The sequence below is a fragment of the Bombyx mori genome, chromosome 6 (genome assembly GCF_030269925.1).
Source record: "Bombyx mori chromosome 6, ASM3026992v2".
NCBI classification, from domain to species: Eukaryota; Metazoa; Arthropoda; class Insecta; order Lepidoptera; family Bombycidae; genus Bombyx; species Bombyx mori.
The window spans coordinates 13,702,407-13,723,236 of NC_085112.1; the positions used below are offsets into that span (position 1 = coordinate 13,702,407).

General features: G+C 36.2%; 4 protein-coding genes and 1 non-coding gene across 7 annotated transcripts; 3 read left to right on the top strand and 2 right to left on the bottom strand.

The window, feature by feature from the left end:
* The first annotated feature begins 142 nt into the window (after positions 1-142).
* LOC101742090 (ADP-ribosylation factor-like protein 6-interacting protein 4) lies at positions 143-2,321 on the top strand. The gene is made up of 3 exons (XM_004923501.4): positions 143-504; positions 1,077-1,182; positions 1,894-2,321. Exons 1-3 carry the CDS (start codon positions 252-254, stop codon positions 2,015-2,017), a joined length of 483 nt encoding a protein of 160 aa, XP_004923558.1. The 5' UTR covers positions 143-251; the 3' UTR covers positions 2,018-2,321.
* A 519-nt stretch (positions 2,322-2,840) lies between these two features.
* LOC101735315 (thioredoxin domain-containing protein 5 homolog) lies at positions 2,841-8,553 on the bottom strand. The gene is made up of 9 exons (XM_038011848.2): positions 8,438-8,553; positions 7,923-8,350; positions 7,244-7,380; positions 7,010-7,128; positions 6,526-6,663; positions 5,520-5,675; positions 4,520-4,710; positions 3,444-3,570; positions 2,841-3,071 (listed from the first exon to the last, which is right to left on the bottom strand). Exons 2-9 carry the CDS (start codon positions 8,060-8,062, stop codon positions 2,886-2,888), a joined length of 1,194 nt encoding a protein of 397 aa, XP_037867776.1. The 5' UTR covers positions 8,063-8,350; positions 8,438-8,553; the 3' UTR covers positions 2,841-2,885.
* Positions 3,743-3,815, top strand: Mir2799 (microRNA mir-2799). The gene has a single exon (NR_107385.1). It is a non-coding gene; the product is annotated as a microRNA mir-2799 (primary transcript).
* A 1,581-nt stretch (positions 8,554-10,134) lies between the features above and the next one.
* On the top strand, positions 10,135-17,421 carry LOC101742244 (serine/threonine-protein kinase Warts). 2 transcript variants are annotated; one of them, XM_004923502.5, is made up of 5 exons: positions 10,135-10,425; positions 10,796-11,297; positions 13,277-15,392; positions 15,470-15,756; positions 15,995-17,421. In XM_004923502.5, exons 2-5 carry the CDS (start codon positions 11,046-11,048, stop codon positions 16,415-16,417), a joined length of 3,078 nt encoding a protein of 1,025 aa, XP_004923559.1. In that variant the 5' UTR covers positions 10,135-10,425; positions 10,796-11,045; the 3' UTR covers positions 16,418-17,421. The 2 variants fall into 2 exon arrangements, with proteins under 2 accessions (XP_004923559.1, XP_062525137.1); XM_062669153.1 differs by having other exon boundaries at positions 10,136-10,458; positions 10,769-11,297.
* LOC100846980 (Bphl-like protein) lies at positions 17,403-20,386 on the bottom strand. 2 transcript variants are annotated; one of them, XM_012697807.4, is made up of 5 exons: positions 19,880-20,386; positions 19,393-19,650; positions 18,990-19,143; positions 18,205-18,460; positions 17,403-17,569 (listed from the first exon to the last, which is right to left on the bottom strand). In XM_012697807.4, the coding sequence occupies exons 1-5, from the start codon at positions 19,967-19,969 to the stop codon at positions 17,476-17,478; spliced, it is 852 nt and encodes a 283-aa protein (XP_012553261.1). In that variant the 5' UTR covers positions 19,970-20,386; the 3' UTR covers positions 17,403-17,475.
* Between the last annotated feature and the right edge of the window lie 444 nt (positions 20,387-20,830).

A 20,830-nucleotide genomic window follows, 5' to 3' on the forward strand; every position in this document is an offset into this window, starting at 1 on the left:
ATATCATTTCATTTCATTTTATCCCAGTTGATTAAGGTCTCAAATTAATCATCTTCATTTCATTTCATTTCACTCCATATTATTATTTTTCGTAAAAATAAGATAAAAATTTAAATAAGACATGAGCTAAAGGTCTTAGTTACCAGGTTATAAAATCCCTAAAAAAACTGTATTCAATGTATTTATTCATTAGAATTTGTGGTTTAATTACAGATCGGTGTTTTAAATTAAAATATTAATACAAAAATAAAATGGGAAAAGAAAAATCAAGGAAGAAGAAACGATCATCATCGGAAAGCAGTTCTAGCTCCAGTAGTTCCGATTCATCAAGAGAAAAAAAGAGAATTCGCAAGTTAAAAAAAAAACTGCGTAAAGAACAGAAAAAGACTGAAAAAATTATAAAAAAGAAGTTAAAAAAGGAAAAGAAACGCTTGAAAAAAGAATACTTGAAAAGGAGTCAGAGTAGAGACAAAAGTCCCGAGGTATCTGCCGATATACCAGTTGGTTAGTATTATCATAATTTTGAGATTCCACCGTATGTTCATAATGATTGTCACTCCCGCAAATTTCTTAGTTATTCCTATTCTATGTGAAAAGGTCAGAAATGAGCGAATACGTCTGAAGTAGTCGCGGCTTAGGCCTAGTAAACCCGCAGGCCGGTACCTTTCTTTTTTTTTCTACCTAAGCTGCTAACCTTGAGAGGCTATTTCAGCGTAACCTTAACTAGTAGGTGAACTCGCGGGGCTCAAACCTGACGACGTTGATAACACGACATATAAAACATATGTTGTTTTTTTTTTATTGCCTTTGTAGGCAGACGAGCATACGGCCCACCTGATGGTGAGTGGTTACCGTCGCCCATGGACTTCAGCAATGCCAAGGGCAGAGCCAAGCCGCTGCCTACCGCTGATTTCTCGGTTTTTATCTATTATACTATTATGTTTAATCACAGTAAATCAAAACTATTTAAAAATGCTTGTTATGGATAGAGAAATGCTCATTATGGATTCAAAAAACTCAAAACTGTAGAGAAGTTTGAATTGCATGAAGTTAACAAAAAATGCCTTCATTTTTAGAATTGATGGAGATCTCAAAGGCCATGGCACCGATGACAAAAGAGGAATGGGAGAAAAAACAGAGTATTATTAGAAGAGTATTGGATGAGGAAACAGGAAGATACAGGTTATCCTATCTTTCTAATTTTGTCTTAATATTTGTTATTGTAATATTTGTATAAACCTTAATAATTTTTATTAAATAGTCTTAAGCATATATTAGTTATTGGTTACTATATAGAGATATGCTCCTGCCTGATGAGGGAGATGAGCTCAAAACATGTCTATGATGATAAAATACTAACAATCAAAGTAATTTGGAACCTCTGGGTCTGCGGAGGGACTTCGGTTCCCTCTGTATTTTGTACTGTATGTTCCATGGAGAGTGCTCTGAGGAATTGTTTGAGATGATACCGGCATCTCATTTTTACCATCGCACCGCCCGCCACCGGAGTAGAGTTCATCCATACTACCTGGAGCCACTGCGGTCATCCACAGTGTGTTTCCAGAGGTATTTTTTGCTACGTACCATCCGGCTATGGAATGAGCTCCCCTCCACGGTGTTTACAGAGCGCTATGACATGTCCTTCTTCAAACGAGGCTTGTGGAGAGTATTAAATGGTAGGCAGCGGCTTGGCTCTGCCCCTAGCATTGCTGAAGTCCATGGGCGAAGGTAACCACTCACCATCAGGTGGGCCGTATGCTCGTCTGCCTACAAAGGCAATAAAAATAATAATAATAATAATAATAGTGGCTTTCATTGTTTTTTATACTATAAAAATGGGGACTGTAAATACTGTCATTTTTTTCCATCCCTCAGTTGTGTGCCTGTTTTCAGGTTAATCAAAGGTGATGGTGAAGTCCTTGAAGAGATTGTGTCCAAAGAGAGACACAAGGAAATCAACAGGCAGGCTACACAAGCTGATGGTGCATTATTTCAAGCTCAAACACTTCATAAGTAGGGTAATCATGAATAACTCACCAGTTTTGCGTGTATCATTCCTTATTTTAAGTATCTGATACTTAGGATTTTTTGCAGCGTTTATTAGAAACTGCTTAGTTATGAAAATGATTGGTACCAAAAACATAAATTTTTAAGTTGGTTCCTTTAGGGTAGCTGATAGTTTTATGGTTATGCTTTAATAATAAAGTTGAGTGACTAATGTTTCTCTATTCCACTTTAAAACATAGCAAGTACCTCCTTAAATGAAGGCAATATTGTTTTTGTTATTTTTTATGAAATAAAAGCTATGTTTATTAAGAAAATATTGAGTTTATATTTTACAATCCATTTTGTATTCTGCACATTTTTTAGCTCTGGAAATGGGCAGACAAATTCATTGTACAATTTCTATTTCCCAATATTCTTCCTGCTCTGGTCCCTACTTGTAAGTGGCAGTAGATATAAGCTCACAGTGGTGGACACTGCTATATATTCTGTAAATAATCGATGGATGTCCTGTATGGAGCTGCATGCACATAGTGAAGTTTAACACCACTTAATACCAGGTGGATCGTTTACCAATCTAGGAAATAAATAAAATAATACATCTTGTACCTAGCCATCCGTTTTGTTCAAATATCTTTAGTGGCTCATGCCCTTACCTATAAAATGGAGCTTAGGTTTGGAATTAATAAGATCTTAGAAGCATTTGCAATTTTACATCCATGATACAGATGAAAATCGCAACCGACACAACTAATTGGAACGATTGAATTCATCAACCAAAATGCATGGTTTTTTTTAACATTAATTTATAAAATCAATAATAATAAAACCAATCCTTTAAATCAACAGTCACAATATATTTCTTGACTAAAGTAAAACATTTACAATTCGTCTTTGGCTTTTGACAAAAATATGTCCTCATTTGTCTTGTCTTCTGGATCTGTACTGGCTGAATCTTGTAAATGCTCTGTGATGAGTCCAATCAGACTATCAAGAGGTCTACCACCATGTTCTACACTTACTATTTTCTTATGTCTGTACAATATTAATGTGGGTAGTCCATTAATCTGAAAAATATATATATTATTGACGTTTGAAAGGCAAACGTGACTAAGCGATAATAACTGCTTTGTACATAAATGATAGGCAATAACCATATTCGATGCGCAAAAAAATTATATTTCTAGGTCTATTAAAATCATATCAATCCTACAGCTAGATTCGTTAAAATATAATTTTTTCAGGTATTTAAATTTTAAATTACTCTACTGAAAAGTTCACGCATTGTCGCTTAGTCATGTTTGCCTTTCAAGCGTCGTTATAATTGATTTTATAATCATACGCAGTACTACACATTTAATAGTTAGGCCAGGTTTTGAGATGAGAAGTTTCAAGCGGAAATTCAGAATCCTATTTATAATGAATTTAATGTGTTATACCTTTTCTGTTTCACAAATAGGTTTACTCTGCACACAGTCAACATCTGCTATCAATACTCTTGTCTCGTTTTGGAACTTTTCCCCTAATTTAATCCATAATGGGCTTAACTGCATACAATGTGCGCACCTGTAAGCAAACCAAGGAAGTGTACAAACTCTCATCAAATTCTGGACTATGGACTTAGGATTTATATACTAATTTGACACAGGAGGTAATAATATAACAACTATTACAAAAATAAATAAAACAGTAAATGCAATAAAATGAAAAAATGCCTATTTGTAGAATACTGCAGTGTATATGGAATTAGAGGTTTATGAACATGATGAGTTTACGATACTCATCATGTTCATAAACCTCTAATTCCAAACTGTTCTGATCTTCAAACTGTTTGCCCTGAATTGCCTATAATCCTGGCAGTATCACTGAGTCATAGAATTAGTTTAAGTTACACACTTCTCACCCGGAAGCATTTATTGTTCAGTCCCACCTACTTTCTTTTTTCCTACTTATGCTGATAGCCTTTCAAGGCTATTTCAGCTTCGCCCTAACGTTTGTAGGTGAGCTCGCGGGGCTCAAACCGGAGAGGTACTAAGACTGACCCTAGCAAGAGCAGTGCTTTACAGAATCTACCACCGGATCGGAAAAACGCGACCCACTGAGAAGATCCGGCGAGAAACTCAGTGAGCTGTGTCTGACACTGGCTGTGTGGCCTAGAATAGTTTCACTTTCGAGTGGGCAAAAAGCGACTAACAGATTCTTAGAGAGGGATTTAACTAAGACTATTACAGCAACACTGTGATCACCTACCGCCACTTACTTATGGTGTGTACGACAAATTAGTCTAAGCACTGTGGAAAGTCACAGATAGAAATATTTTCACACACTGTTATACTTTGTATAAGCTCCCATTAACTTAATTGTTATGTTATATTTTTAAATTTGAATGGTAAACAACATCATTAGCAAAATTCCAAATTATTCTAAATTGATATAGGATATTAATAATATGGAAAACATAAAAATCCAGGAATCATTTAAAAACAATAATTTCATTTTTAAAGCACTAACTAACCATGGCGCAAAATAATTAATAAAAACTAAGTCATTTTGCAGAAAAGTTTCGAATGTCTCCTCAGATATCCTGGCCACAGGAAGTGCTTTCTTTTTTCTTAGAAATTTCTCTGGATCGTGATTTTCAGAAAGCAACATTTTTTCAACAAATGCTTTCAAATCGTCTAAGTTTTCCCCATTCGAAGCACCCATCTGTAGAAGAAAGTAATAGTAGAAGTAAACTTATTTCTTTATATGATATAGGCTATATTATCTTTGAGGATCTATTAGACTTTATTAAAATCCATTAAAGTACAGAGTGTTCTTTAGTTTATATTCCAGTGTTTTAATTTGTTCTCTTGATAGTACACAAAAAGGACTAAAATTTAATAAATAGCATTTACAAAGTGTTTTTTTGCAATTTTATTGGGTGACTTGAGCTCACGGCTCGCCTGGCGTTCAATAATCACCGGATCTAAAGCCATCACAATGCGAATGGTCATCTTGAGACATGAGGTCTAAGTATCAAGTGTATTCAGTTATAGTATTTTTTTTATTGTCCTTACAGGCAGATGTACGTACGGCCCACCTGATTGTGAGTGGTTACCGTCGCCCTTGGACTTCAGCAATGACAGGCGCAGAGTCAAGCCTTGCCCACAAAGCTTGTCTAGGCTTCTCACCCTTCAAATCGTAACGCATTAAGAGTTCGCGGCAGAAATTAGCTGAATCGTAAAACCTACCTGTGCATGCTCAGGAGACACACCTGCCACCAGTAATTGCGCAAATTATAATTTTTAGTACACAATGTTAATATTTCATTATGGTAGTTAATCAAATGTGGTAAGAACTACATCATTAGAAAAATTAGTACTTGCTTGTGGCATTTGAGCACTGGCACAGTCACATCTCTCAACACGGTTGCCTCATCCTCAGAAATAAAACATGTGCCACTATGAAGTGAAAATAAATAAAAATTATCTATTCAGATAAATTTAATCATTAGAAACTTGTTATATACTCACAATTTTTCCATTAACAATCCAGAGTAAATAGGGGTACTGTTTGACTTCAAAATTTTCGCATGTTATCTCATTATCCATACAATTAACTTTTCCAATTTTTATGTAGTTGTTGTGAGCGTAATGTACTGCTAAGTCTGCCCAAATCGGTGCCATCCTCTGAAAATTCAATATAAATGTGGTGTGTTACATCATTGTCGTACTTCTGCATTCTGGCAAACATATTTATGAACCTTATTCTAGAAATAACAATGGAAACTGGCTGTTCTATTTGCTGTGATCTGGGATCCATCAAGGTCATCATCTTGGTGCTGATGGTATGGTCACTGACTGATAAGTGAGCATCATGGTTGTAATTGACTGCATGAAAAAGTTGAAAACTGATCGAGTGATTTATGTGAGCTGTGAAATAGAAAAATAGTGCACCAACCCTAATAAAGCAGTTTTGTAGTGTATTGACCTCAATCCAGAGATGAAATCTTTTGCTCTCCTAGAATGGCCTAATTTGACACAAAATTTGGTCCCAAATGCTATTCTGCTGTTACACCATGATAATGCAGAATGAAGTGGCAAAGCGAAAAAAAGAGTATTTCCTCTACAGCCCATCTTATCCAATGCAAGAGTTTAGTTACTATAACTGATTGGCCTCTACTTTCTGCCATCTTAGCAAAGCTTCAACACCATTCAGAGGCTCCAGCACTGCTGGTACTGGGGTTTGCTAAAACGTACATGCATCTCTCTCAGAACTCTACTGTACCCTTATTGGCTCATGTCACTGAAATAGTATCCAGCCAGTTAGTCTATATGATAGCAACCAATCTTGAAAACTTTATATCAAAGCTTTGCTTTATAGATATACACTACATTTTTTTTGTAAGTTGGTGCTACAGTTTTTGCCAGACATTGCATACCAAAGTCAAAATTTATCATCCCCATCATTGATGGTAGAAACATTCATTTCTACAATAGAAAAATGTACCACATCATTTTTTTATAGGTTTGGGATTACCTGAGATGCACGACACCAAGGTACAAAAAACATGATGAAATGCTGTCCTTTTGACACAAACTTCTCAATATTCAGGTCATTCAGATAGGACATGCCGCTGTATGTTTTAACTTCATTTGGTTGTTTTGATTGTTTGCCCTGAAATAATAAATTGGATACAGGTTTATATATATTATATTTTATATTCAGTCACATTCTTATGTTGTAGTCTATGAAGATAGGTCAGTCAGAAAAAATTATAATAAAGTGATATTATTAATAAATTTTGACACAGAACTTCCATTTATATCCATTCATCAAAATGGTCTAAATTAAGTATAAATCTCATTGGTATTTAACCTCATATCTGATTATGGCTAATGGCATTAATCTTGTGATGTTTGTAGGCTAGAATTTAATCCCATTGACCTACTTTTGCAATGAATTATGAAGAATGATTTTTTTTAATTCTGAGCAACAGTGACAAAATGGTTCTACTACTCACCTCTGTTTTGACAGAGAAGGCTTCGCTCAGAAACAATGTCAATGATGGTAAGTCCCTTGTTCCTTTGTATTCAACTGGTGTAAATGTATTTTTGTGGAAATAAAATAATGTTGGATAACCTGTAATTTTTTTCAAATTTATTTACACCATCAACTAGTGTACCTATTTTAAAAAAAAATTCTATTATGTACATACTTAAAAACAAGGAAATTATGTGTATGCTTACTTAAGTACCTGTTATTTCATTTTCATGACAAAGCTTAGCATGCACTGTGCAGTCAACTTGGGCAATGGCAAATTTGGAGTCCTTGGTATTAACCAGCTCTGCCAATTCTGACCATATCGGATAAAATTCTGTGCAATGTCTACACCTTAAAACATATAATTTCTGTAAATGGTATAGTACCGTAATGGTAAAAAATATAGATATTATGGTAATTTCAAACAGTATTTTATTGAAACTCTCTTGGAACACATCTTTAGTTGTGGATGGTTAACAACTTTTTTAATTTTATATCGTGAATTACCCTCATTGAATCAGTCGTCAGCCTTTTTGTAAAAATGCTCATCTAACTTTGTAGTTTAGTCAATAAGTATGAAGGATCTTTTTCACCACTACCCACATCAGTTCGTTTTTATTGAGGGCATTCAAATCTTTTGTTTTGAACGGAAGCTTGGCTGTGATCTTCGTATTTTCAATTTCTATTAGAGGTTCACACACAATAGGCCTCATCGATGTCACTACGGTATACCATTTACATTTCGGTCAACTAAAGAAAATTAGATTAAGTTTATTTATAAAATCGTTTCGATTCAATATTTAGTATAATTTTTATCATAAATAAATGAATATGTAGATTGTTTTGAATTTAATCACTGAAAGGAATAATGTAAATTCAATTATTGTTCTCACCATGGCGCGTAAAACATAATAAAGTTTCCATCCATTTCTTCGATCTGGAATTTGAAATTACTGGGATTGTATTCGTAAACAGAACTCTGTTCAGGAGCTACAAGATACGGAAATACAAATAGATATGGTAATATCTTCATTGTGGTGAAGGAATATATTTCTAAACAATGCCTCTGTGAATTGAGGTAACTTTTTTAGGTTGTTTTCATTTATATCTTTTCTCCTTCTCATTAGTTAAGTAGCTAATAGGTTAAATCTAAAACAACAAATAATTTCGTATTTGTTGGATAAATTTTGCTTTGCTGCACAGCACTTCAAACTTTTTCGTTTGGTTTGTCTATTGGCAGCACAGGGAACGTAGCACATATAACATACACAGTAATATTCTATAACAAAGGTGAATCTATGTCTGTTGTGTGGAAAGTCAACTGATATAGATTGATAAAAAATTGAATCAAAAATTAAATTAGATATCTTTTTTATTGTCCTTATAGGCAGACGAGCATACGGTCTACCTGATAGTGAGTGATTACCGTCGCCCATGGACTTCAGCAATGCCAGGGGCAGAGCCAAGCTGCTGCCTACCGTTAAGTATTCTCGCCGTTAAGTACTCTGCACAAGCCTCGTTTGAAGAAGGATATGTGGATTAACTGAACTGAGATAAAACAATACCATACCAATGAAATAATTAGTAAAATGGTTGGAATTAAACAAAATCTTAAGGGAGCCGGCACGGTGCGGGATTGTTCTGGCGCAGCTGGAACACAGGCCGTACTTATTGTCCGTTTAATGTTGTACTCATAGATAATACACATAACTTTTGTACTCTCCTCCAACTAATATATTCATCTGTGCTCTCCTGATATTATGTGTATTATTTATACTTTCCTCTCATGCTCGCTGCACGAGTTAATATTTGCGACGATCTTCTTTGAACTGTTGACTTTGAACCGCAACAAGAAAGCCGCGGCATATATCGCCGTCAAACACCAATAAGGGCGAACCGTTGGCCATATTTGTTCACCACCTAACCGGGGACCTGCAACACTTTCGCGAGATACGACGCCAAGGATACCACCGTTGGTTGCTTTGTGGTGTTTGTATTTTGCCGCACGCCGCCTATTATAATAGGTAGTTCGGAGGTTAAGGATGACAAGATAAGATCAATGGACTTTGGAAGAATTCAAAAAGCAATATCCAACTATTTTGTTTCGTTTAACCACCCTTGTGTACTTTCAGAGATACTAAAATGTTAATAAACCACCGTCATAACATACTAAACCTGATGAAACAGTAAATAAAAAAATAAAAAAGTCACAACTTGACAACAGCAACAACCTAAAAAAATTCCTAGCACTGGCCTCAGGTAGAGATGTACTTGGTTGAATTTAACACAGGATCGGAATCACAGCCCTCCGTGAAGATCCGGCGAGATCTCAGTGGGTGGTGTCTATGAGCTATTTCATACGTCGAGCACAGCAGAGAGTAACGTGCACAGCGAACGACAGAAGAATCTTTGAAAGTGGACCTGAAAGATCGGAAAGAATATGTTAATGGCTACGGCGGCTTTAGGTTGCCCTGTTGCCTGGGTCGGATATGTAATGAGAAGCGGAAAGGTAATGGCACGCCGCTTTATCAAAATAGCGTTCCGACGCTTCCATAAGGTTTTTACTGATAGAAACTAATTAGTTCTTACGTACCACGGTGCTCCGAAGGCTATTTTGCAGAAATGGGATTGGATAACCTGGAGAGAGTTCATGTGTGAACGGGACGCGTGAGCGAACACTACACTTACCTATTTCCTTATTAACTCCAAGCCTATTTCACAATGGAACGTATGCATGTTTTGTAGAGTGTCACCTTGTTATGAAGAAAATGAATTAGGCAATAGCAGATAGAAATTTCTTAATTTAACAGTCTTAGAATTAGACCGTTATACTCTTTTTTTTTTCTTTAGAATTTTTGCAGTTAGGATTTTTGCTGTGAGTCCTGTGACTAGGTACTTACTCCATGCCTGTGACTTTCTTATTATTCGGATACAGTTTCATTTCGACAATTCTGTAGAAGTGTTTTTTTAAAGGTCTGATTATTACTTTTAATAGAGAAATTCCTACATTAGTAAGCAGATGAGTGCTTTAGCTGGGTTCTTTTTTACGAAAAAGAGTCGTCAAACAAAATGGAATTTAATCTTCTGTGTATCCGAACACACTAAAGAATGTGGTAATTCTTCAAAATGGTCGCTTTGTATGGTTTGCCAACTTGCATGTCTGTGTTTTAGAGTCCTTTGTTTTCATATTTCCTTAGAAACTCTCGCTTTAAAGCACAACTCTATCGACTCCAGATTGCCTCTTCCGTATAAAAATTAATGCGACTAATCAAAACTAAGTGTGCAAGAAAGATGTCATCGGCAATGTGAGAGCTGTCGATCGAACTGAATTTCATTTTATGGGATTATGACATTTGTGCATATAATACGGATTTACAGAAAGTGAAAAAGTGCCTGGTAATGAATTACAGTAATTAATTATTCTTCTTAGTGCCTTGAATGAACGAAACATTGCTTTCCGAGCTCCCTCTAATTTTGGAATTCCACAAGTCTATGTCATGATTGATTCGCATTAGACATTCCTTACATCCTCGTACTCTTGGATAGAATGCGATACTGTTAAAAATTGTGTACTCGAATTGTCTGATACTGTAAACAGGTTCTGTATAAAGTCGACAAATCATATCCCTATCCTGTTGCCAAGATGTCAAACTTTTCTCATCTAACTTATTTAACTCATTATTTTATTATCACATAAAATTTAAGGGATCTAAAGCAAGAGGAATTCTCAATTGATTAGGTACTAATATTTAAAAATATTTTTCAGTTAAAAGAAAGTACCTTTCACGCTGCTACACAAAAAGCAATGTTGATACAGACTGACTAGTGAGGAAATCGATATATAAACGAAATAAATTCGATAATAAAGACAGTGACAGTGCTGCGAGTCTTAATTAGAGTGTTGAATAAATGGTGCGGAGGATAATAAACAAGGATATGTACAGGGTGTGGGGTGTGCTCATGTGATGGGAGGCGTGGGGTGAGAGGTGAGGCGCACGGGCGCGGGCGCGGGCGCCATGAACCCGCCGGCGCCCGGCAAAACGGCTACGCGCTCCGGATACCACCAGAAGGCGCTTGCCGAAATCAGAAACTCATTGCTTCCCTTTGCGAACATTGGAAACTCTGAACCGCCAGGTTCATCAGCTGCTAGCACAGTTAGTTCAGGAGTGAGTTCGGGGTTTAGTTCTTCTTCGGGAAATGGACTCGATAAAGACTTGAATGTGCTACCTCAATCCTTGAACCAACTTATTGCCTTGGGTTATGATGAGGTGAGTTTAGTTATAATGAATTGCTAAAAGTGTTTCTAAATAACAGATATGATTAGTGTTTTTTTAGTGTCATTATTCCATTATCTTTAATTTTTATAAAAAAACTGGCTGGCATTGTTTTGCCATAAAAATATTTCTAGGAAAGATACCGACTGCAGTGCCGGGTTGCTTTATAAATCTAAACCATTCTCAAATCCACCTGAAGATACACAGAAAATTTCATTAATATCGGTCCAGCCGTTTAGGAGGAGTTCAGTGACAAACACACGCACAGAAGAAATATACATATAAAAATACATGGAATTTATAATACAATTAAAATATAATAAGAAAGACTATCAACTTTTAATGTAGAAGGCAGTGTATGGCCGATATTATCAGTATTTATTGGTGATTAATGTCCATTTTCATTAATACCAAGGCTAAGGACAATCTTTAACCAGGTTTGAGTAAAACTTAAGTTATTGTTATTTGCAATAACTGAGAAATTTTAATTAAACATAAACACTATAAGTACAAGCTAATTACTTGCATATTGCCTGGTTGCAGTGGAATGAGGAATAGGCAATCATGAAACCAGTGGTAGTTTGTTTTCATTTTCAACAATCATGTTAAACATAATTTAAATTGAATCAAATTTATAGTCATAACAGTTATAAAATGAATGCTTAAGGTTGTGTTCTTGGATATAATGTTGACCAGAATTAAATTGAGAAGTAATTTATTCACAATACAAAAACACAAGATTTTAATTTTTATTTTCATTATTGTATTGTGCATGTTGTAAATGCATATTGTCTTGAGAATAAATATGGTCATATACCAATATTCTGTCTATACCTAACACTTTAACCATGTATTCTGGTTTAAAGGGCAGGCTGTCAAATATTTTAATGCATTTTTGAATTCAGCTTCGTGTTCAGATTTTTTAAAACCCCTATTGTGATCTATAGGCTTAGTTATAAAGCCTAAAATAATAAAATCTAATATTAATGATAAAAAAAGATTTTTTTAAAATTATTCTACACATGCTTTTTTTTCTACCGTCTTGGATTATATGTATCTTCTAGCTATTAGTATCATCGGTGACTGATAGCAGGAAGTTTTCAAGATCTCCAATATCAATTTAATTTTTAGTTTTCACAATTGTTCTCATAAATTTCCCAGGCGAAAAATTACATTACTGTGTACTCAAATAAATCCTTTTTTCAACATATATAATAGTATTAGAATGAGGTAAAATAGGAATTATATTCACATAGTTTGTCTATGTAAAGTTTATAAGTCAGCAAGATAATAATTATATTACAATCTACAACAAAATTACAATAAAAACTCCAAGCAAGATCTACATAAGAAGTTCGGTATACTAGTTTTGCCATGCCATTATTATTATATTACCACACAGAGACTAGGTTTGTTGGTCGTCAACTATCCATTGATCGAATGTTGGTTGTTAATTTATAATGTTACTCTGCCCTTACTCTGCTCGGGCACTGGACCCAGACGAAGATCGGGCGTTGGGGGAGAGAGTGCAAGGAGAGTCTTTTGGTAGGTAGGGCCCTAAACGTTCTTGGACCTGCGGTTCTCTCCCAATGTCTACGGACCATCAACACCCACATACTCTACGCGCCCCCTAAGCCCCCTGCCCGAATTTTTTATTATTAGATGGATGGTTTGTACCTGCCGCTGCAGGGTGGGGCACACCACCCTACCGAATTTTACTGTCAAGCAGTAATATGCTCTAATTAGAAGGGCAGGACAGTTAATATACTATACAATTGAAAAATTAGACCTCTTGTCTCGAGATGGATGACGGCGCATATACGCTGTGATGTCTATTGGCTCTAGTAACCACTCACCGTCAGAAGAGATATTCACGGTGTACTTAGATTATAATCAATTTGGTAAAATTTCATTATCTTGTTTTGCTTCTGTTTTTGAATAATGAGTATATTATTTAGAAAAAATCATTTCAGGACCCAGCTGTGAGGGCACTCAAATATGCAGGAGGGCGTTTTGATGCAGCTCTCGATTATTTGTCGAAACAGCAAGAACCTCTCAACGGCGTCCTCAAAAGCAGTAACTTGAGTGCTCTTGGCACCAAACTTATCCGGAAACCTAGTCTAGAGAGAGAGATAAATCTACATCGTGGTAGTCCTGCACTTGATTCAGGTGCTGGTAGCTCCCGGTCTGATAGTCCGCGTCAATCGGAGCCACCGCCGCTACCACACGAGAAGCTATCGCGACAGTATTCGCCTTCAGGTTTCTCAGAACCACCGCCACCTCCGCCGCCGCGATGTCCGTCCACGCCGCCGGTGCTGCCTTCCGTGCAGCAACTGCTCAAGCGCATGTCGCCGGCGCCACCTCTACCACCGGCGCGGGGCACCAGTCCCGTGGCGGCCGCGGCACCCACGCCGCCTGCCAGACAACCCATGATTGTACAAAATGGACCTCAAGTGCAACAGCAGCTTACGCAGCAGATACAAGCTCTCAGTATCTATCAAACGGGTGGCGGCGGCGAACTTCCACCGCCGTATCCGATGTCGGGTGCGCCGCCACCTCCTCCCTACTCGGTCTCTATCCAAAATCGTCAAAGCCCAACCCAGTCGCAGGATTACAGGAAGAGTCCATCTTCGGGGATCTATTCAGGAGGCACCTCCGCCGGCTCGCCGAGTCCAATTACGGTAACGCAATCGACTGGTTCAGCCGCGGGAATGACTCGCCCCACGCCGCTCCAGGCGTGGACCGCGAGACAAGCGGTGCAGCCTCCTATCATCATGCAGTCTGTGAAAAGCACACAAGTTCAGAAACCGGTACTACAAACGGCGATAGCACCGGTTGCCCCACCGCCAGCCACCAGTGCCGGAGCACCCCCACCCCCTCCTTCGTACGCGAGCTCCATCCAACAGAAGCAGGCACAGACTCCGCCCAGCTACCCGTCGGCACCGAAGCCGTCGTCTCCTGGCTCCACACCTACTGCGATTCCTCCCGCCGTCCCGACCACGGAGCCACCAAGTTATGCGATCACGATGCAAGTGCTCGCCGTTCAACGCGGCATGCACCCCGTCCCGCCGCCTCCGTACGGTAACCAAGCCGACAACACGACTACTGTTAATTCCCACCATTCTCCTTTACATAAGAAAATTTCGAATAACTGTGACGGTAAACCTGAATCGTCACAAGGGCCGCACGAAATTAAGTGTCCCAACCAGAACTGTACGAATAATCTCTTAAAAGACAACGTCACGGCCTCCGGCTCCGACAAAGGCTCTAACGGATCATCGGACAGACGACCAAAAATGTTAGATAAGATAAGGCATCAATCGCCAATACCGGAACGCAGAAATTACAGTAAAGAAAAAGAAGACGAGAGAAGAGATTGTAAAGTCCGAAATTATTCACCGCAAGCTTTCAAATTTTTTATGGAACAGCATGTGGAAAACGTTTTGAAATCTTATAAACAGAGACTGTTCAGAAGGATGCAACTCGAAAAGGAGATGAGTAAAATAGGTCTAAGTGCAGAAGCTCAGTGTCAGATGAGAAAGATGCTGTCCCAGAAGGAATCCAATTATATTCGATTGAAAAGGGCCAAGATGGACAAGTCTATGTTTACTAAGATTAAGCCTATAGGTGTGGGAGCATTTGGGGAGGTGACGTTGGTGAAAAAGATCGATACTAGTCATCTGTATGCCATGAAGACACTTCGGAAAGCTGACGTGCTAAAGAGAAATCAAGTGGCACACGTAAAAGCCGAAAGAGACATATTGGCGGAGGCAGACAACGAATGGGTCGTCAAGCTTTATTACAGTTTCCAAGATAAAGATAATCTGTATTTTGTAATGGACTATATACCGGGCGGGGACCTTATGTCCTTATTAATAAAATTAGGAATATTCGAGGAGAATCTCGCTAGGTTCTACATTGCAGAGTTGACGTGTGCTGTCGAAAGCGTGCACAAAATGGGTTTTATCCACAGAGACATCAAGCCAGATAACATATTGATAGATCGTGATGGTCATATAAAGTTAACAGATTTTGGTCTATGCACCGGTTTTAGATGGACGCACAACTCCAAATATTATCAAAGGAATGGTATGAGACAGTTTTTTGTAAAATTTATGCAGTGTTTTAGAGATTGATTTGGTGTTACATTTTTTTTTTGTATTCAGATCATGGACGACAAGACTCAATGGATCCAGTGGATGGAGAATGGGGGGCTATGGGCGAATGTCGATGTTATCAACTCAAACCCTTAGAAAGGCGGCGGAGAAGAGAACACCAGCGGTGTTTGGCCCATTCGTTAGTGGGAACCCCAAACTATATTGCGCCTGAAGTCTTGCAGCGGACTGGATACACGCAGCTTTGCGATTGGTGGTCGGTTGGAGTTATATTGTACGAGATGTTGGTTGGGTCGCCGCCGTTCCTGGCGCCGACCCCCGCAGAGACGCAACTCAAGGTAACACACAACTTTATGATATGTTCTATGATAGATACAAAATAGAGTACAATTTGATAAGCTGTTTGTTAAGATCTAGTAAAATAGACCATAGTCTACACTGATATTGCTTTTATTTTAATGACATTCTCAATGTGATTTTTGTGTTTTCCAACAATTGATTAAATCATTAAGAGGGCTGCTCTGAAAAAAAAAACATTAAAAAATTTATCTAAATTCTCTATTTATTAACTTTCAGGTGATCAATTGGGAGAGTACACTACACGTACCTGATGCAGCCAACTTATCCCCAGAGAGCAAAGACCTCATTCTGCAGCTATGTTCTGGTCAAGACACAAGGCTTGGCAAAGATGCCAATGAAGTAAAAAACCATCCCTTCCTCAAGGGCATCGATTTTGACAAAGGATTGAGGAATCAGGTTGCTCCTTACATCCCGAGGATTGAATACCCTACAGACACATCCAACTTCGACCCCATTGATCCAGATAAGCTCAGGAACTCTGGTAGTTCAGATTCAAATAAATCAGACAGTGAACTATTAGACAATGGCAAGACTTTCCATGGTTTCTTTGAGTTCACATTCAGAAGATTCTTTGATGATGGCTATACGAGCAAAATCAATTTGGATGACAATGACAATCAAGGACCTGTGTACGTGTGATATCAACTGTGCAAATAGACAATCGGACTAACTCATAGGATTATATTTTTACAAAGTGTGTGCCTTTGACTCTCTCTATTAAAACACTAGTAAGTTTTGTAAACGTAACGAATATAACGTATTTAATAAATAAAAAAAATGTTAATAATCCCGGTGATAATGTTGTAATATTGTATCGTTATCAGTTCGTAAGGGTAATATTATACGAGTGTAATATATACGGATGGATCGTAGTAGTGCATAATTCTTGATGGTGCTGTTGACGGGGCCGTGAATGTGCTTCGTTCTAATATCGTTTCATTCACTTGTATACTGTATTTTTGTAACTAGAGAAATTATTTATGAAATAAGGAAAAGCTTATTTGATCTAGCAAATGTTTTTGATAGTGTCATTATATTTTCTTATGTATTTATCATGTTAGGTCGCTTAAAATGTGTGTTTGTTTATATAATTGTAACTTATAAAGTCGTTATAAATAATCAAACTGGAATCGGCGTAAAGTTGTACTGTGCTTCCATTTGTCTGTTGGACACTAGCTCATATTGTGTGCCTTAGTATTGAAGAATTGTATATTGAAAGTGTATTTAGGGGAAGTAAATGTTTGTACGACTTTATTAGCAGTCAGCTCGGCAACGTGTAAAGAGTGCAATACGTATTTATTTAACACAACTTGAACTCTTGTTATCTTCGTTTTCGAAGATTTTTAGTTTGTCAAACGGATACTATGAGCACATTTCAGTCAAATGCTAGTATTAAAACGTGCAACTTTAAGTTATTTATGTTTACACTAACAATATTCAATTTACGAATGTATTAGCAAAATATTTATCATCAGTAATTGTTTTTTGGCAACACTAAATATTCTCCCTTTGTACAGTAAAATGCAAACGAGTCATTACAAAAACTTTAAATTATGTGTTATCAAATGTAAATTGTTTCATTCTGGAATGAAACATGCTTATAAGAAGTAAATGAAAAATAAAATATGGGATTTTTTGTTATATTTTTTCGTTTGGCCCTTCAGATTTGAATACCAAAAATAATTTTATTCTTATTATTAGGGTGATTGAAGGAAGTCTTGAACTTTTTTATTGAAATCTTCTGCATAACTTATGTGGATATTGTGCTTCCCATCGGGGTACAAATGTATTCTGCAAACAAAAATAAATACAGTGCGTTCAATAAATATCTAACATATTATCCCATCAACTAGTAAAACTTACATTAGGTCCAACATGGTCTACTATGGACAAAATAAATAAAGAATAATATTATGAATAAAGAAAAAAAAAAATTTTTTTTGGGGTTTCGAATAGATAAAATTACTTAACCGCAGTAATAATATGAAAAGTGATTTCGATTTATTAACCAGAATGAGCATATCATTTAATCTATAACACTGAAATAAAATTAATAGAACCAATAATAATAAAGTGAGAATAAGCCTTAATGCATGACATTTTGTGTGAAAACTTTTAATGATAAATGGTAAGTTTCTAAATGTAATTAAGTCTTGGTCTCTTGTTTAAATTGAGTGACAAATTAATTAGGTTGTGTTGTGACATTATGTGCTATGATATCCACTAACTGAGAAGGGTGGGGCAGCCATTGTAACTATATTGACATCATAGAACTCATACCTCAAGGTGGGTGGCGGCATTTACGTTATATGTTTATGGGCTCTGGTAAGCACTTAACACCAGGTGGGCTGTGAGCTCGTCCACCCATCCATGCAATAAAAATAAATAAAACTGGCAATCTGTGAGCATATTAATAAAATAATTACCGTGATCCTTCAATATGAGTATGCAAATGCGATACATGAACTCTGTCCACCAAAGGATCTTTTTCTCCATACAGTATAAGGGTAGGGCATTTGACATCCTTCAGTAATTCCGAACATATATTGCCATCTTTCTTATTGAAAAGATTTTCCATGCCTTCAACCCATTTACTCCAGTATTTTGCAAATAGTTCTTCACCATACACATCAATCATTGGTTGTCTCATTTTCTTTGACCACAATTTAATATCTTTTATCTCTGAAATATAAAGATAATTTCAAAATTAAAAAATTGGTCAATTAAAAATTATTGAATTGTTTTAGGTACAAACATATTGGAAACAGGAAAAAGGTGAAAAATGCAATATTTATAACATAATTTGTTAAAAAAATTGGCATAATTTTTTCAATGGACACATTTTGGACATCTTTTTAATTTTCAAATCTGTCTAGTCTGGATAGAAACAGTGGGTTTGGAAGCATTGCCTTCACCACCCCACTTATTCCCATCAATATATAATATCATAGTGTATTTATAAGTATATAATCTGTAACCCAGTTACTCTTAGAAATACACGAAGGTGTGGTAACCTCTGTTAAGATTTGTCCAATTTATGAAAGATGGGTGATTGGGGACAATGTTAGATTAATTTCCAGGTCAACCAAGAAATCTAACCATCAAAATGTTCTTTTCATTTTGGTTGCAAAGTATGTAGATATGAACAGTGGGATTAATAAAAATAAACAGTCTCACAAAATTAAATCATAATTTTACTTAACCAACTTACTTTTAAGCATTTCTAATTCATGAGGTAACATAAATGAATTACTTCCCCATATCACTAGTTTTTGTACAGTTTCAGGATATTTTGCTGCATGTATTATCCCTGTTATGCCTCCATCACTCCACCCTAAGATTGAATATTTGGGAATATTTAGTGCCTAAAATAATATGAAGATTTTAACCAGTCTTTTGTTGCTACACTTTGATCATTTCAACTACATCACATTTTTCCGATTGTGGGAAACTGTTTGGGTTTGATTCTAGAGAGTATTACTTGACAGAAGAGCTGGATCAAAAATTTTCAGAATTGAATATCTGGAAACTTATACTTGTCAATATTTTAAGACTTCTTTGTATTTCGTTATTGAGTTTTTTATAAAGGCAGTTTATCCTTCACTGTTGTTTACCTTCATAAAATTAAAAGCATAGTCAGCATCCTTTTCATAGAAGTCAACATCAAACTGCTTCATAGGAGGTCGACTTTTACCATAGCCTGGTGGATCCCATGCCACTAATGTAAAATCATTTTTGTCTATTCCTTCAATTTGAGGTTTATAATCGGTCCAGATAGTTCCAAGGGCTCCAGGTAAACAAATTAAATTGTGAGATCCTTTACCAACTTTGACATAGTTTATATTGCACCCAGATACTTTAACTTTCTCCTCCTAGAACATTTCCTTAATATTTTATTTGGTTATGAATAAAATGTTTATAAATAACTAATAAGATATGATTTAAAGTGTTACTAAATACTTTTACTTAAATGCGAATTATGACAATAATATATCACCTAATTGGCTTCACAAACAATAATCAAATAATATGATTATCATAATAACATTTATGAGCAAAATTAAATATTGCACAGTATTGTTTAAATTAGTTCTTACTCACCTTTGGAACGGCCGTAGACATACATTTCGCATGTAACATTTTAATACAATTCGTAGTACGCAAAATTGCATTTCTAAGCGTTATCAGCATTTTTAGTTTCAATGAAATCTTTCTTAGTCACTTTTTATTCCGTAAGGACCGATGTACCTATTAGTTTAAAAAACTCACTAGCTCGATAATTGTCGCTTAATTAATAACATTCAACTTCATCGAATAGACACTTAATATATTTGCTAATATAATAATTTAATAATAATGCTTGTGAATTAATCTATGATCAACAATCACACAACAATCAACATTGTTATCAACTAGGGATGTGATCTGAGATCATTAAATCGCAATATCGATTTTTCAACCAAAACTAAATTATTTAATTGGGTAATTAATCGATATGATAGTAAGAGTGAATGTATGATACCGTAATTGAAACAGTGGTTACCACTATTTCTCATTATATTGAAGTAACTTAAAGCAAGGCGAGGGCGAGCACACGACTCGAGGATGAATTTCCTAAATAAAATTTATAAAATTGAATTAATATATTATGATTACTGGCAGCCCTCACTAAGCACATTTTTATATTCTTTGGTGGACAAAAAGCCCGCCAAAACTAAAGTTTCAATAGAGGTATACATACTCTACGGTACTTCAATTACATTGCTTAGAACATAGACATACTTACGTGGAACGCCGACCTTTAGAATGGTATTATAATTTGTATCTAAGATATTTTATATGTTATTTGGTGAAACTTTAAATGTATGAATTACCTACTTAAAGTTTGGGTGTATCAACAACCATGGACATGGACCGTGTCAGTCCCAAACACCCTAAGGTTGACCTGAAGAGAATACCCATGAATATGTAGACTAAATATACAAGTTTTGTTTTAGGCAAGAACTATAAAATGAATTGTTTAGTCAATACGGCTAGGATATTACCTAATGA